Source organism: Morus notabilis, unplaced genomic scaffold (genome assembly GCF_000414095.1).
Source record: "Morus notabilis unplaced genomic scaffold, ASM41409v2 Scaffold1508, whole genome shotgun sequence".
NCBI classification, from domain to species: domain Eukaryota; kingdom Viridiplantae; phylum Streptophyta; class Magnoliopsida; order Rosales; family Moraceae; genus Morus; species Morus notabilis.
The window spans coordinates 162,652-179,047 of NW_010361016.1; the positions used below are offsets into that span (position 1 = coordinate 162,652).

The 16,396-nt window shown below is 36.0% G+C and overlaps 4 protein-coding genes and 1 pseudogene across 5 annotated transcripts; 3 read left to right on the plus strand and 2 right to left on the minus strand.

Moving 5' to 3' along the window:
• Window positions 1-1,988: 1,988 nt before the first annotated feature.
• LOC21388902 (uncharacterized N-acetyltransferase YoaA) lies at window positions 1,989-2,838 on the plus strand. Its single transcript, XM_010097854.2, has one exon. The coding sequence runs from the start codon at window positions 2,214-2,216 to the stop codon at window positions 2,784-2,786; it is 573 nt and encodes a 190-aa protein (XP_010096156.1). The 5' UTR covers window positions 1,989-2,213; the 3' UTR covers window positions 2,787-2,838.
• A 2,181-nt stretch (window positions 2,839-5,019) lies between these two features.
• Window positions 5,020-5,605, plus strand: LOC21388903 (annotated as a pseudogene).
• A 2,767-nt stretch (window positions 5,606-8,372) lies between these two features.
• Window positions 8,373-10,929, plus strand: LOC21388904 (protein CDC73 homolog). 2 transcript variants are annotated; one of them, XM_010097856.2, is made up of 4 exons: window positions 8,373-9,559; window positions 9,983-10,105; window positions 10,261-10,343; window positions 10,507-10,929. In XM_010097856.2, exons 1-4 carry the CDS (start codon window positions 8,500-8,502, stop codon window positions 10,597-10,599), a joined length of 1,359 nt encoding a protein of 452 aa, XP_010096158.1. In that variant the 5' UTR covers window positions 8,373-8,499; the 3' UTR covers window positions 10,600-10,929. The 2 variants fall into 2 exon arrangements, with proteins under 2 accessions (XP_010096158.1, XP_024021227.1); XM_024165459.1 differs by lacking the exon at window positions 9,983-10,105.
• A 229-nt stretch (window positions 10,930-11,158) lies between these two features.
• On the minus strand, window positions 11,159-12,440 carry LOC21388905 (non-specific lipid-transfer protein-like protein At2g13820). The gene is made up of 3 exons (XM_010097857.2): window positions 11,817-12,440; window positions 11,612-11,668; window positions 11,159-11,512 (listed from the first exon to the last, which is right to left on the minus strand). Exons 1-3 carry the CDS (start codon window positions 12,136-12,138, stop codon window positions 11,394-11,396), a joined length of 498 nt encoding a protein of 165 aa, XP_010096159.1. The 5' UTR covers window positions 12,139-12,440; the 3' UTR covers window positions 11,159-11,393.
• Window positions 12,441-15,346: 2,906 nt separating this feature from the next.
• Window positions 15,347-15,782, minus strand: LOC21388906 (non-specific lipid-transfer protein-like protein At2g13820). Its single transcript, XM_010097858.2, has 2 exons — window positions 15,530-15,782; window positions 15,347-15,426 (listed from the first exon to the last, which is right to left on the minus strand). The coding sequence occupies exons 1-2, from the start codon at window positions 15,780-15,782 to the stop codon at window positions 15,347-15,349; spliced, it is 333 nt and encodes a 110-aa protein (XP_010096160.2).
• Between the last annotated feature and the right edge of the window lie 614 nt (window positions 15,783-16,396).

The window sequence follows — 16,396 nt, forward strand, 5'->3', positions numbered from 1 at the left end:
GGTGAGAAAAATGGTTGGGAGAGATTGTTTGGCTTGAACAAAAAAAAATTTCCCTCAAAAACCGGCTCCAACGGTAACTTCATTTACGGCGGGTCGGGTCGGGTTCGAGCAACTCAGGCAACGGTAAAAAAAAAAAAAAAGAGCCGTTGGAGTCGGGCAAGCGGGCAACGGGTCGGGTCGGGCAAAATGTAGCCGTACATTCAAAATTCGGGCTAACGGTAAAAAAAAAATAAAAATAAAAAGTGGAATCGGGTCGGGCAAATTCAAAAAACTAGCGGTTTTTTGAGATTTCGGGCAACGGGTCGAATTTCGAGTTACAGTGAAAAATTTAAAAAAAAAAAAACGGCAGCCGGCTATCACGGTTCCCCCACCGGCGGCGGGCTGCCGGGAAAGGTTTTTCCTCAAGCTGCCCGAGCCTGAACTCGGGTAATTAGGGTGGACGGGCGGCAAATGGTGCCTGCTCGCCGAGCCCAAAAATTTTCGGGCTTTGGGCAGGCCCGCCGCCCGAAGTTCCACCACTAAATTGGATCTTGTCAAAAAGTAAGCAACTAAAGTTAAAAGCATTCACTTTGAATGTATCTATCTTTCGCTCCTTTCCATTTTCCTTTTGCTAATTGAAAGCATGGGTAATTTGGTACACATATTTTTTCCAGAACCATAAAAGTGCACATCTAATACATCGTGAAAATTAGGAAATCTTCCATTCTCAATTCACGTTTATAACTCCTGTATCATTATTTTACAATTCTATTGTTTTTCAGTTCATATATAATGGGAAAAAAAGTGTTCAGAGCACACAAAAAAAAAAGAAGGAAAAAAAAGTGTCAAAGCGAAGGCACAAATCAAATAGTATAAAATTTTATGCCCCTCTAGTAGGAGCCTTAGATTCCCTTTCAAAATAACGTAAAAAAAAGAGAAAGTATAAAAATATAAAAATAATATAATTTAAATATAAGAATGTATATAATTTTATGCATTTGTTTGAATTTAATTTCATCTAAGGTGATTGTCAAGAGAGATCAAATAATTAAATGTGGAATGGTATTTTTTTTTTCACTCTTTTTTTTTTTTTTAAGGAAAAGTGAATTGCGTTAACTGGAATATGCCATATCGGAACTTATAATAGTAGTAATGCAACTAGGACATTCTAACCAATATTGATCTTCAACTAAAGTGAAACCAAAATTTGCTGATGTGTAGGCAGCACCATTCTCATTATGAGAAATGTGACTGCACAAATCAAATCACTGTTTACATCATCCATCAATACTTTGATGCCTTACTCAAATCACGACTCAAATTTTTTTATTACGGTATTTTTTCTCATAAAAATTTAAATAATTTTAATAAGAGTGTATAAACTTTCCTAAGGCTTAGATTAGAATATAATATTAAGGGAGCGTTTGATATGCTATATTATGTCTATGTATTGTATTTATCTTAAAATATCATGTTGGTTTGCTACTTTCATATTATGTATGATTTGGATTAGAAACTTGTTGTACATGGTATAGTTATGTTTTGCAGGATAATAAAAACTTTTCATGCCCCCTCATATTTGCAATTTTTTTATGTGCTAGGGCCTGTAAGAAATTCTTACGGTCAAAAGGATGCTATTGAAATCAAGTTTGTAAAATTAGAGAGTTTTTATTATGTTTTCTTCTTTTTAAAAACACCGATATTTCTTATTTTTTAGTTGACATCCGGTCAAAATTAATTACATTAAATTAAAAAAAAATGCATAACAGATAAATTTTAATACATATTTAACGATTGAACATATAGTCTCTAAAGATTAACGTGTGAATGATTTGTTTCAAAGAAAATGCTAAAAGTAAAAGGAACGTCGCGTGGGATGGGAATCTCCGGTTACAAACAAGACTTTTGACCAAAGAAAGTGTTTAATTGGTGGAGATTGTTATCTCGACAATAGTCTCAGCAAGTGCTTGGGAAAATTCAGGGAAATTGATCGAACTCCTTAGGCCTTAAGAAAGTGGTACGCAATTTAGTGGGGACAAAAAAAAAAAAAAAATCACTTCTTTGTTGTAATCGCGCTAGTTTCATTTAAATTGACGTTGCATATGTCTTTCAGTCTTTGTAGTTTGTATTCTCACAAAACGGAAAAAAAAATAAATAAATAAAATAAAATAAAAAAAATAAAAAAAATCATTAACCATTATTTTAGACCTGGTCTCTAATTGAAGCCTCACAAAATGGAAAAAGAAGAAGGAAACTCTTGCGGGGCAGCTGCAGATCATCATGATGATCGTGATCTTGATCTCGGCAGGATTTCTCTCCGGGCGTTCGATCTCTCCGACGTCGACGACTTCACGTCATGGGCCGGCGACGAAAAAGTGTGCCGTTTCTGCAGTTGGGAGGCCCGTTTCAGCAAAGAAAACGGCTTGGAGTTGCTCAAGAGCAGGATCTTTTACCATCCTTGGTGCAAGTCAATATGCCTTGGTGACAAGTCAATAGGTGATATTTCAGTGACGCCTAATTCGGGTAGTGACAGGTGTCGGGCCGAGATTGGCTATTCTGTGGGGTCGGCTTATTGGAACAAAGGGATTGCCACGTATGCAGTGAAATTGGTGGCCAATGCAATATTTTGGGAGTGGCCACATTTGGAGAGGCTTGAGGCTCTTGTGGATGTGGAAAATGTGGCTTCTCAAAGGGTTCTTGAAAAGGCTGGTTTTGAGAGAGATGGTGTTCTTAAGAAGTATTATATTCTCAAGGGGAATACTAGGGACATGGTTATGTATAGTTTTATTCCTAAGCATGAGTCTTAAACTTAAATGAAGAGTTTAAATTTGGGTGTTTGATTAATTTTGGAGAAATTAATTATGGGTATTTGTGAGTTTCGAGGCTGAGATTACTGTATGTCCCTAAATGTTAAATGTGTCTCAATTCAACATTTAGTTCTTTGTGGTTTTTTTCTTTTTTTTTTTTTTCCTTCTTCTTTGATTTAAATCTTCCTTTATTTGCTTTGCCCTTTTTCTGTTATTTGTTAATGTTGTCGTTTGTTAATTTTGTCGTCGTTTGAAATCAATATTGTCGTTTATGAACCTTTTTCGTTTGGAAAGTTATCGTTTTTTTTTTTTTTTTTTTTTGATAATTTTTGGAAAGTTATCGTTGTTTCTAATACATACTATCATTTAATTTATAGGCTCTGTTCATTTACGTGTCGTTTTATTTTTTGTTGTTTGTCCTTTGTATGAAACAAAATGTCTTTCGAAAGTTGATTACAATTGGAAACTCAAACTACTAACAATACGGTTTTCTTTTCTTTTCTTTTTTTCTCCCTATTTTTTTTTCCTTTTTTTTTTTTGTTTTTTGTTTTTTGTTTTTCTGTAACAAGTTAATGATGGTTTGCGACAATTTAACATAGTGAGATAAGACCAGTTTTAGGAAAACTTGATCTTGCTTTTATTAGGAAAGGAAGGAGAGAAAATAGAATCAAAGTATTCCCTGCATGTCTACTAGCAAATTTAAGGAATTTCACCTTCTCAAGTCTATAGGCAGTAACGGAAAATTAGTAATTGGCGTGAACTTGTGTCCCAAGTTACCACAAGAAATTACCAAGAAGTTTGATTGTAAAATAACCAAAAAAAAAAAAAAAAAAAATCATATCGATGCTATTAGTAACGTGTCACTGTATCTAACGGTATAAGAACACACTGTTACATCATAAAAGTATACTATTAAGTACTACACGATTAAAATAATAATAATAACAACAGAGTTGAAATGAGTGCTTTATTATGGGGAGGAGAAAGAGCCTAAAACTAGATATATTATTCAAAAAGTCGGGTTGAAAAGGGTAGTTTTTCTTTTTCTTTTTCATTTTTTTAAGTGTTAAAAACGGTAGTACACATTGGTAACTTGCATATCTATATCTATTAAGGGTGGAAAAAATGAGCCTGAATTCGAATAACTTGTCTGATCTGATCTGAAGGTGTAGGGTTTTTTTTTTTTTTTTTTTTAAATTTAATTCGGTTTCAAATAGTCCCAACCCTTTCTGTGCGGGTTGGGGGACGGGCATTTTGAACCCGATTTGCCCTGACCTGACCCGATTTAGGTGTGTAACCCTAAATTCTTAAATTTATTTTGTTGGACTATCTCTATATAAATTGTTTATTTGATGTATTGTTAATTTTATTTCTGAACTTTATTGACTGTTAAGAAGTATGTTTGATGTTATGTTAGTCTGACCCGATTTAGGTGTGTAACCCTAAATCCCTAAATTTATTTTGTTGGACTATCTCTATATGGACTGTTTATTTGACGTATTGTTAATTTTATTTCTGGACTTTATTGACTGTTAAGAAGTATGTTTGATGTTATGTTAATGTTTATGGACTGTTTATGGATTTTATGCTTTTGGACTGTTAAAAGAGATATGAAGTCATAGATTAAAATTTATTTTCACCAACCCGAGTAACCCGAGCCTACCCGAGGTCACCCAAAAGGTTGTGGGTTTGTGAACTTAAGAGAGTGTTGCAGCCCAAAATTTTCTCAACCCGCACTAAGCGGGCGGTTCAATTTTTCGGCTCAACTCAACCCGACCCTACCCGGCCGAATTACACGCCTAATATCTACCTCCGTGACCATATTATGAGCCATTGTAGAAGAATAAGTGTCTAAATCAGAAATATTCCCTTGCTTTATTTAATCCTCTAAGAGGAAAAATTTCCATTGTTACTTTTTCCTGCTAGGAAACAGAAATGGAGTGATAATCTGAATACTCAAGTCAACTAGCTCAATTTCCAGAGAAAGCCTTGAAACAGAAAAAGGAATCAAAAGGGAAAGAAAGAAAGAAGTGCATCAAGAAGTAGATCTTTTGTAATTCGGTCATTATATAGTCTTGGGTCATTCTCAGCAAATTATTGGGCAAGTTCTGGGAAATTGATCAATTCCTTGGGCCTCAAGAAAGTAACAAGAAAGGTATGTAATTGGTCTAAATAAATCTCATCTAGTTTAATAATTATTGGACGTTTTTGTTTGTTTCTTTTAGCAAACAAAATGGAAGGAAACTCTTCCAAACCTTCAGAAGATGGACTTGATCTTGGTCGGATATCCCTCCGGTCGTTCAATCTCTCCGACATGGACGATTTCATCGCGTGGGCGAGCGACGAAAAAGTGTGTCGTTTCTGCGACTGGGAACCTGACATGAGCAAAGAAAAGGCCTTGGAGTTACTTCACTACAGGATGTTTTACCATCCTTGGTTCAGGTCAATATGCCTTGTCAACAAGTCAATAGGTGATATTTTAGTGACGGATAATTCCGGTAGCGACAGGTGTCGTGCTGAGATTGGCTACGCTTTCGGGTCGGCTTATTGGAACAAAGGGATTGCCACACATGTCGCGAAGTTGGTGAGCAATGCATTGGCCACATTTGGAGAGGCTTGAGGCTCTTGTGGATGTGGAAAATGTGGCTTCTCAAAGGGTTTTTGAAAAGGCGGGTTTTGAAAGAGATAGTGTTCTTAAGAAGTACTATATTCTCAAGGGGAAATCTAGGGACATGATCATGTATAGTTTTCTTTCTATCAAACTTCATCTTGATGATGTTCTTGTATCAGAATATAATTGTCTCTATTTTAGCAACTGATAATTCGGATTAGTAGTAAAGTTGGGTAAATATTGAATTGTCTTGCTCATGATGAATAGTGGGAAATGATATAGCTTTCATTCTAATATTGATTACATCAATAGAAATATGAAAGATCTTGAATCTTGATCATGATTAACTGTTTTGGATGTGTTTTTGTTAAGGAGATTTACTTCTCCTCTTCAATTTTGTTTTTTTTTCCTTGAATAGGTCTCTTTTTTATTTCCTTTGCTGTAAATACAATACAATCATGCATTCAATATAAGTCATGTATTTTAGCTTGAAATCTGCCATATATTATCATTGAAAGGCAAGGACAAAATAAAACCGACAATACATACATCCAATGTATAAAGATGTGATTGTTTGCTACATTTGCTGTCGTTTTCCCAGGCTTTTGTAGTTTGTGGAGTTGTTTGGTTTCTAAAGAGATTTTATCAGTTTCTTCACTTGTTTTTGTCCCACTTGTTAGTTTACCAATCCATCCGAAGAATTTTTGAGATGGATTGATAAATTAACACGGTATCAAAGCAGAAAGTTTTGAGTTCAAAAACATGTAAATGTACTTTTATTTTCATTTATAAATGTCCATGTGTTTGGCTGAACTATAAAATGACAAAAAACAAAAAAAAACAAAAAAAACCTAGCAAATAGCAAAATAATTTGTTCGGTTTATACATGAGGGGAAGTGTTAGAATATAAAATTATTGTTGGCTCACTTCCTAATATCTTAAATTTTTGGGATAGATTGATAAACTAACTCTAAAAATAAAAAACAAAAAAAATAGAAGAAAAGATAGAACAAATAAATTTTAGGTGGTTCGGCAATTTACCTACGTCCACGGATCAAGAATCTCATTCATTGAGTCATTCTCTAATATTTTACAATGTTTTTTTATACATACATACATATATATATATATCTATATATATATATATATATATATATATAGAGGAGAGTGACCTTAGATGCCTAAAATCAAATCAAGCTAATTGATTTCTCACACCTAATATCCAGCTATACAATCTCTAAAACATGGAAAGAATCATCACACGGTAATTACAAGAATTATTGCCAATCAGTCACAAAAAATCTCAACACTTCTCCTTAAGATAGTGCATACCAACTTGGAAAATAAAAATGATGGAGTGTAAATTTTCAACAACGCTCTTTAACGACGCTCAAAAACGCTCTTCAATGAAACTACAATTATCGATATACGCTATGATATCATATTAATTTATCAATCCATTCAAAAAAAGCGTAAATTATTAAAAAGCGGACCAATAATAATTTTATGTTCTAACACGACTTGCTATTTCCTAATAAAGATGCCGTCGTTTCTTGAATGATGTTTATTTCTTGCTCTAGTTTCTTAAAACTTTTGTAGTTTATATAACAAACATTGTCGCTTGGAAGTTTATATATCATCAATTCACGAATTATATCTCCTGATCCACGTTTAATCTGTCTCTTGTCGTTTGTAGATTTATTTATTTTTTAATACTTCATTGTTTTGAGCTTGAAGTTTACATACAACAACAATTATTAATCTTAAATTAATTAGAGTCGGCTATATGAATTTCTCATTTTTAGTCTGTTTTATTAAATATGAGACCCTCTTAAAACTCTAGATCTTAAAAGTCGTGCCTAACTACGTTGGCCTAAGTAATTCTTGGTCTACCTCTCGCTCTTCTAGTACTAGGTATTTGGATGTTCTCCCAAGCACGAACAAGTGCATCTAACGATCTACATTGTACATGCCCGTACCACCTCAGACGATTTTCTTGCACATTATCTTCTATTGGTGCTACACCTACTTTACTACGAATAACTTCATTCCGTATGCAATCCATTCTCATATAGCCACTCATCCATCTTAACATACGCATCTCCGTCACACTCATCTTGTATATTTATTGTCTCTTGATGGCCCAACATTCACTACCATATAACATAGCTGGGCGAATTACTGTCATATAGAATTTTTCTTTCAACTTAATAGGCATCTTATCATCACATAAAACTATCGTGACATTCTTCCATATAACCTACCCCGCCTTAATCTTATGTCAAATATCCTCATCTATATCCCCTTCACACTGCACTATGGACCCAAGGTACCTAATTTTTCTAAAAGCCCTAATCACCACACCATCTAAAAAAATTTCATCACTCTGATCTCTCAAATTATTAAACATACAATACATGTACTCGGTCTTCATTTTACTTAACTTAAATCTATTTATTTTAAGGGTATGTCTCCATAGTTCTAACTTACAGTCAATGCTTTCTCGATGTTCATCAACTAAAACTATATCGTCTGTAAAAAGTATACACCAGAGAATTTTATCTTGAATTTCTCTTGAAATTTACATAAAAATAAAAATAAAAAAACTCGTTGTTTGATGTTGTGGTTCTCAAGAGATGTTAGTCTCTATTTTTTTTGCAAGTTTGAGTTAAAAAAATAAATTTATGTGAGAAAAAATAAAAACAAAAATAGCAAGTCGTGGTCTTTTTGCTTTGTAGTTAGACGGTTGATTTTTGTTTTGTTTTTAATAGACAGTTGATTTTATGTTATGGTTGTTTCTGCGTCGTTGTTTGTCCAATGTTGTTGTCTGTTTGATAGATTGTCGTTTCCAATTTTACTGTCCACTCTTAGATTCGTCGTCGTTTCTCCTTCTTTGTCTTGTTTACTTTTTTAATTAGTTAATTTAAATTCTGCCAAGTCAAATGAAGTAATATTTTCCACTCCCGACCCTCACTTTCCAGTTTCCCCCTCTCTCTCCCTTTCTCTCTCTCCCGCCTTCCATTCCCAAAATACCCTTCTCCATCTTCAAATTTACACTCAGCCACCCCTCCGCCGCCGCCGCCGCCGCCGCCGCCGCTGCCCATGGACCCACTCTCCGCCCTGCGCGACTTCACCATCCGCGGCGAGCTCGACAAGATCTCCCGCTTCAACGACGAGTTCCGCTTCGGCTCCGACTTCTCCTTCCCCTGCTCCACTCCCACCGCCTTCCGCTCCAAGCAAGGCAATCTCTACACCCTCGAAACCCTAGTCTACTACATCAAGAACCACCAAGCCAAGCACACCGAATACCTCCAGAACGCCCGCACCCAGGGGTTCCCCGCCGTCACCTTCATCGACCGGAAACCTCTCCTCGATTACCTCACCGGCAAAGTCTCCACCTCTGACTCCATCGAATTCCTCGTCCCTCAAAACCCTAGGTTCCCCGATCCGCCCATCCCTTCCTCGGTTGACGAGTACCGACCGGACGACGTCGTTTTGGGCGACGCCGTCGAGCATGGTGCGGTGGATGAGAGAGCTAGGGTTGGGGATGGGGAATTGGAGAAGGTAGATTTCATGGCGATGATTAGGGCGAGCGAGAGGCCGCTGAAGGACCGCGAGGCGTTACTGGAGTGCAAAGGGAGGAACTTCCACGCCGTCCTGACGGCGTCGGTGAGGCGGGAAGAGGAGCGGCAGAGGGCGGAGTCGCAGCAGAGGAAGGACGGGCTGGTCGCGAAGAACCGGCTGATGAGCGCCGACGAGAGGGGGATTGGAGGGTATGGAGACGATTCGGGTTACGATCCGGCGCCGAAGCCGAAGATGAAAGGAGGGAAGATCGGCGAGGGAGTGCCGATAATCCTGGTGCCGAGCGCGTTCCAGACGCTGATCACGATCTACAACGTGAAGGAGTTTTTGGAGGACGGGGTCTTCATACCGACCGACGTGAAGGTGAAGCAGATGAAGGGTCCGAAGCCCGATTGCGTGACGGTGCAGAAGAAGTTCAGTAGGGATAGGGATAGGGTGGTGACGGCTTACGAGGTTAGGGACAAGCCCTCGGCTTTGAAGGCGGAGGATTGGGATCGGGTTGTGGCCGTTTTCGTGTTGGGGAAGGAGTGGCAGTTCAAGGACTGGCCTTTCAAGGACCATGTGGAGATTTTCAATAAAAGTAAGCAGCTTTTTGGAGCTTGAGAATTGGATTGGTTATCTGGGTATTGATTTTTGGAACTGATTAAGTGAATTTCGGAGTTTAGGAATTGGATTGGTTATCTGGGTATTGGTTCTGCATTGTGGATGTTAATTGTTAAAAGTTATTGGTTTTGCTTATCTTGGATTTAGAAGGATACGGGACTTTTTAGTTGCATTGTGCACATATTCTAGCTAATTTTGACATTTTCAACAATAATAAGTAAATTTTGGAGTTTAGGAATGCGATGGTATCATCTGGGTGTTGGCTTTTGTAGTTGGGATATGAGTGATTGCTTTTTCTTATCTTAATTTTTAGAGGATAGGGAACTATTTACTTGTATTGGTGAAGTGTACATACGACGTTCATAATCTGATGATAATGCCTTTTGGAATAATTTTCTAGATAATTTGGAGACTGACATTTCAAGGATCATCATGATGAGATTTGTGGATAGAAGTTTTGGTGTTCTAGGAACAGGGTTTTTGGCTGGGATACTCATACTGGTTTTCAGAATTGGGTGTTTTGGTAACTGCTTTTGCTTTTCCTGATTTTTGAAGGATAGGGATAGTTTTAGTTGCCATTAAGGATGTATGCATACGAGATAAAGATTGATAAGCTGAATTTGAATATTCTTGTTGAAACCATATTCAGTTAATTTCAGCAATTTATGTGTAATGCAGTTAAGGGATTTTTCATGCGTTTTGAAGACGACAGTATAGAGTCAGCAAAGAATGTAAAGCAATGGAATGTGAAGATCATTTCAGTAAGCATTTTTTGTCCCCCTTTTGAGCTGCTTCCTTGATGCTAGTTTTGTTGAAGTTTTGTGGTTTTCAACTTTCTGTGTCCCTGTGTCTTTCACTTTACTTTCTTTGTATCTGATGTTTATTTTCTAATGGTGGTATGCATTTCGATTTCCCAATGTGTAGATTAGTAAGAATAAGCGGCATCAAGATAGAGCTGCAGCACTGGAGGTGTGGGATAGACTAGAAGAATTTGTGCGATCACGTTCACATTCTTGATGTACACTAAGTTTTAGCGAGAAGACCTGAACATTACTATGTAGTTCTCTTGGAAATTTGAGCACTTTGGCTCTTGGAATCGGCTGAGTTTTAGTTTTTTCGAGACTAGAGGAAGTCAGCTTCGCCTTTCGGTGATGATCGCTAAAATTTGTATTAAAAAAGCTGTATATGGAAGAGAACCTTCGTGAGAACATTCGGGGTTCATCTCTTAGGTTGCTTGATCTATTTATGGCTGTCATTGTCACAGGCAAATTGGTCTTGAACCCTGTAATTATTGGAAAAGAGAGGATTTATAACTTTTATATTTTGACAAGTACGACCTATTGCCAAGTTACAGGTATCATAATCAACCGTTTGTTGAATCTGTTCTATTGCCAATCTCTTTAACTACCGTCCGCATTATATCACAGGGCAACTTTATGAATGTTTTTCCAATAACAGAATGAAATATTTCCAAGTTTTGTCAAGGATTGTTTTAGCTTTCAGTTTTGTTGGGTATCAAACCATTGTTTATTTTTTTCATTGCTAGATTAATTTGTGCAACATTGAATTTGTGAAACCAGAAACCATTTTATTCAATAGAGAAGAGAGTGGGCACCAGCCAGTCTGTTCAGTGATACAAAACAATGATAAACCCTGTGAGGGTCTCAAAAAATAAACAGTACATTGTCTTTATGAATCTATATGAACTCAAAAGATTGGATGAAGAATACAAGCACAACAATCGAGGACATAATAATACTGTAGCTACCATCAAACATAGATTAATACAAAATGAATTTTTAGTATGTTTTTTAGGCTGAAGTATAAGCTGCTGCAAGAATGGCCAAGAAGAGAAGTGGAATTGACATCTTGTTGGAACTTCCATCGGATGTGCCGTCATCTTTCGTTGGTACAGTTTTAGATCTTGTTCCTACTTATATTGATTTAAAAGGATCAGTTTAATATCAACATTCACATTAAAATCAGAGAAGAAACTGATTTGTAAGCGAACTGATAACTATTTTTTTACCTGAAGGTGTGTTTGAAGGATCTGTTGTTCCTGCAGGAGAGCCGGCTGGAGAAGCGGCTGTCACAAACGGTATTGCACAAGTCAGCATAAGATTTTCAGGAGAATCACATTGCTATAACTCATGAGATGCCTATTTCCAATTGAAAATGTTTTAACTGATGATTTTTCACTGCGAATCACAGAAATTGCATGCGCATTTTCTCACCATTGCATTGGCTGAGTGGAGGAGTCTGAACTTTGCAAGCACCGGGCAAAGCCAGAGCCTGAGTTTGATTAATATTGATCCCGAGCGATGAGCTACCGCCATTAAGGACCTCACACAAGCACTTTGGCTGCGAGCTGACGACGCTGCTAAGCTGAGAGCAGCATCCAGATGATGGGGTTGATGAGTTCCCTTGGATGTAATTCAGGCATGGCGACAAGCTGATTATAGTATTAGTACAGCCACTCGATTGCGCCGAAGCCATTGCCCAGAATGAGGCTACCAGAACAAGGACCAGACCAGTAGTTCGGATTCTGTGTGCCATTCGTTTTGTTTTCTTGGATATGTTGAAGAAGTGCTTGGGTAGAACAAAGTTCTTGATTGGTGTTTTTGGTTTTGATTACTTTTGGTTGAGAAGGGGAAGAGAGGTGTGTCGTTTTTATAGGGAAATAAAGGGTTGAAAACGACAAATGAATGATAGGTTATGTGGGTCGCCAACTCTTCCTTCCTTGCTAACGAGTACTTGTTGGTAAGCTCAAGGCAGTGGTACATTCATACATGGGGAATTTGACATTTTTGTTTTAGAGATTAGAATAAAGGTCAGCTATGCGGGTGGCCAACTTCTACTTCCGGAAAAAAAAAAAAAAAAATATATATATATATATATATATATAGCAAAAAGAAAAAGGACCTTGAAATTTAAGGGAATTCAAAGCTTAGAGACTTTTTAGAAATTTGTCTTGAATAAGAAATTATAATAGTGTTTCAAACTCTTTGCAAACTTTCCTACAAATTGGTTGTCTGAAGCTTTGAGAATCTAAATTTCAGGGGAAAAAAAAAAGCGAAAAGAAAGATTAAAGTCTTAAGAATTTGAAGCAGAGAGTAGATAGAAGGTGGTATACTTACCCTTTCCAAAATGTTGCATGGCTCCTTAATGACAATGACATCTGTCCCTGTTGGTTGCTTCAGACGCAAGATAAAATTGACTTTTCATCTCATGATTTAGGAAAATTACCACCGGTGCTAACTCTGCCTGTAGATCCCACACAACTGAACTTATCTTTTATTAATAGATGGTATTAAGCGCTATTAATGTCTTATAAGATTGCTCTATGATTTATATAAAATTATATATGAGTGATATTCACCACTTGTATGTGAGCAATTCCAACCAAAATTACCACAAGTAATTGTTCTATTTTTGTGATCAAGAATATGAGTGTTACCCAATTCACTCTTTTCCAAAGGGGGTTGTAGAGTATTGGGCATTACCAATTTGAAGTGATTACCATGAAAAATGTTATTTGTCTTTGCCTTTGGGATGGAAACCATCACACAAGGTGCAATTTGATGGGTGCTGATTAAGATTTGGCCTTCTCAATTAACATTATTAGGTTGTTTTTAAAATGTTTTCTTTCACTTTAATCAGGTTGGATAAAGTTTCAAAAACAAAAACGATGGTATTTTGTCACAAGCTTCTTTTTCAATGTGATCAAACAATTATTTCAAAGGTTCTTTATTGAGGTGGCAAATCAAAAACCTAAAAGTTTATGAAACTAAAGTGACCTATGAAAGTAGTAGGATAAATTTTCAGATGGCTAGTTCAGTCATGATTTTACATTTTTAAGTTTTATGGTACGTATAAGCTATATGACGGATCTAAAATTATCGTGTGGGGGCCTCACGGTAAAGGATTATTGTGGTTGGATTTATCGTAAATGTTCAAGTATTGAGTGCCCTTTAAAAATCTTAAATGTAAAGGCTAATTCATGACTCTTTAATAACACTCATTAAAACATACTAAAATTGGTCGATCCTTTCTTAAACTTTGCTTCAGCAAAATTAAATACCTAATTTCTAAAAATTCGTCACTGCGCATCGAGACCATGGACCACAACCTTATTGTACAAGCAAATGTACCTCAGAAATTGATGCTTAATCAATATGGACCTTATACAGTATCATGTAAATCCACATCTTATTGTGATTGGTTTACAAAACCAGTATAATATTCAACCATGATTTCATTGGTTATTTCATGTTTATCAAGAAGAAGCAGAATGACTATTAAAAAAAAAAAAAGTACAATACTCAGGTTCAGTATAATCTTCACAGTCACAAGGATTTTTTTTCCCCTTCTTTGTTGACTGGTAGCCTCACAAGGGTGTTTGAGGAAAAAAAAAAAAAAAAAAAAAAAAAAAACCTTCACAAAAATATTAAAATAATAAGAAAATAACAAGATCTACTCCATCACAAAAATTTAAAACATCTTTCTTATTAACATATATAGGTACGAGAAGTAGATACATTGATCAAACCTGACACCCTTTTTTTCCCGAAAATGTGCTCACACTCTCATATAATGTAAAGCAAAACCAATACAAACTTCATAAAACAGTACATTACAACACAAGTAATATCCAAATACTAGAACAATTCCAACATTTTTCCAAAGAGATTGAACTGATCAGAAGCTGCCGCTGGTGGAAACATATGATATCATGAGTAGGACTAGGAGAAGGAAGTGAAGTGGCACATCCATGGCAATGGAAGAGCTCATACCAGTCAATGGGACTGTTTTAGGTCATTTATTTTGGGGAGGGTACCCTCAAATTTAATGCTTAACCTTCTTAGTCTTTTTCTAGAGGGGAATAATTTCATTATAGACATGTGATGTGGAGATTATTCATTAAATGCGAATCAGAAAATATTCTCGTTTATAAATGTAAATTTGTTCCAATTCATATTAAAAACATTTTGTGGTTAGCACGGAAAATCACATTTTGATTATGTTAAATTTGTGGATTAATATTTGAGTAAAAAAATAAATAAAAAATAAAAATAAACCTCTAAGTTGATGGAAATTGAACTTTATGCTCAACTTATTAAATGAAGTGACCTAAAATACTTATAAATTAGCAGTTATTGTTGCATTTAAACAATGTGGGATTCAGGTTTAATTTCACATCCTTTTTTAAGACTTCCAATATATACACATTTTTAAACAAAAACTCCAATTTTTTTTTTTGAGACAAATAAAATTTTAAAATAATAAAAAAAAATAAGAAACAACAAATATGGCATTAGTGCTTTTTTTTTTTTTTTTTTTTTTTCTAAAGAGTGAGTTGGTTTTCTTAAACATGTTTTTAGTCTAAAAGGGAAGTTGTTGTCTCAAAAAAGACCTTAAGGTGTTCGGTTTCTTTCTTTTTTAAAGTGTCTATTTAGTATTACCTGAATGTTAAGATACTAATCGACTAATTCGAGAAAACAAAACTACCACTAATATAATTTTTCTTAATATATATTCTTAATCATTAGGAAAATACATATGTTTGGCCACTCAACTCACTGCTTGAAATACATTACAGATCAACTGAATTTGTGGTGTCTCAGGAAAAGCTGGAGAATATAGAGAGAGCAAGCCTTTGTCTACTCAGGCAAACGACATGTAAACAGAAAATGTTGAATTAAGAACCATTTTGAGTTCATTAAACTCAGTAGAACATTCTTAGATTATTCTTAACAAATGAAGTTTATAAAGAGTAAGCTAGTTTCACAATCAAGTATTTGTTACCTGGTGAACCTTCAGGAGAACCAGCAGGGGATACTCCACCTAGTCCAATTAAAAGCATAAATCCTAGATTAGCTCTAAGCCACGAGATCTTCTCAGACAGTTTCACTTAATCGGATTTTGAAAAACAGTATTTCAACTTTACCATTGCACCCGCTGACCGGCGGAGTTTTTATATTGCAAGCAGCCGGCAGTGCAAGAGCAAGCGTCTGGTTGATACTAATGCCCAATGACATGCCACCGCCATTGAGCGCCGAGCAAAGACACCGTGGTTGTCTCTGGACGACACTAGAAAGTTGGGAGCAGCATGATGATGACGGGGTCGATGAACTGCCTGTCACATAGTTTAAGCAAGGAGCCATGGTGACTAGCACATTGGTGCAGCTTGATTGTGCCATTGTTTTGTCCCAAAGCATGGTCGCTAACAGTGGCGAAGCCAGCCTTTCACTTCAGTAAAGACGTACACTAAATTTTTTTGACAAATTATCTTAGTATAGACATATAAGAAAATATATTTATTTTAGTAGGGTATATATTATTTCAGTAGGGGTTTAAGTGTAAAATTTTAAAAGTTTTAAAGGTAATATTTTTTTAAAAAAATAAAAAAATTTAAGTGGGGCCTCCACTGAGCTGTACTTAAATCTGCCACTAGTCACTAAGACCAGCACTATCAGAGACATGTTGGTCACTTTTTTGGACATCATTTTCTTAAAATTTCACTAAAAGTCTAGTGACGGGACTAATATGTTAATTTGTTTGTGTTGTGGGGCTCAATGGAAAGGGGAAAGGATTTATATCAAAGAATTTAGAGCACGTTTAGTTGAAGGATTCGTTTTCTGATTCGAATTATGATTTATGGTTCGCTACAGTATTTTCTCTCACAAAAAACACTCGTAAATCGAAAATAGTTCTAATTTCATAGTTCTAATCCATGAACCAAACGGACTCTTACTCTGTCATTTAGTTTTCAAAGCTTTCCAAAGGTGTATTTGGTAAACTAGAAAATGCTACA

Excerpts from the sequence above, each read along its gene's own strand:
- LOC21388902 (XM_010097854.2), top strand. The coding sequence starts at position 2,214 with ATGGAAAAAGAAGAAGGAAACTCTTGCGGGGCAGCTGCAGATCATCAT.
- LOC21388904 (XM_010097856.2), top strand. The coding sequence starts at position 8,500 with ATGGACCCACTCTCCGCCCTGCGCGACTTCACCATCCGCGGCGAGCTC. Across the intron at positions 9,560-9,982 it reads TGTGGAGATTTTCAATAAAA|ATAATTTGGAGACTGACATT; the intron begins GTAAGCAGCTTT and ends ATAATTTTCTAG. Across the intron at positions 10,106-10,260 it reads TTTCAGAATTGGGTGTTTTG|TTAAGGGATTTTTCATGCGT; the intron begins GTAACTGCTTTT and ends TGTGTAATGCAG.
- LOC21388905 (XM_010097857.2), bottom strand. The coding sequence starts at position 12,138 with ATGGCACACAGAATCCGAACTACTGGTCTGGTCCTTGTTCTGGTAGCC. Across the intron at positions 11,669-11,816 it reads TCCACTCAGCCAATGCAATG|CCGCTTCTCCAGCCGGCTCT; the intron begins GTGAGAAAATGC and ends CGTTTGTGACAG. Across the intron at positions 11,513-11,611 it reads TCCTTCAAACACACCTTCAG|GAACAAGATCTAAAACTGTA; the intron begins GTAAAAAAATAG and ends CAATATAAGTAG.
- LOC21388906 (XM_010097858.2), bottom strand. The coding sequence starts at position 15,782 with ATGGCACAATCAAGCTGCACCAATGTGCTAGTCACCATGGCTCCTTGC. Across the intron at positions 15,427-15,529 it reads GCCGGTCAGCGGGTGCAATG|GTGGAGTATCCCCTGCTGGT; the intron begins GTAAAGTTGAAA and ends TAATTGGACTAG.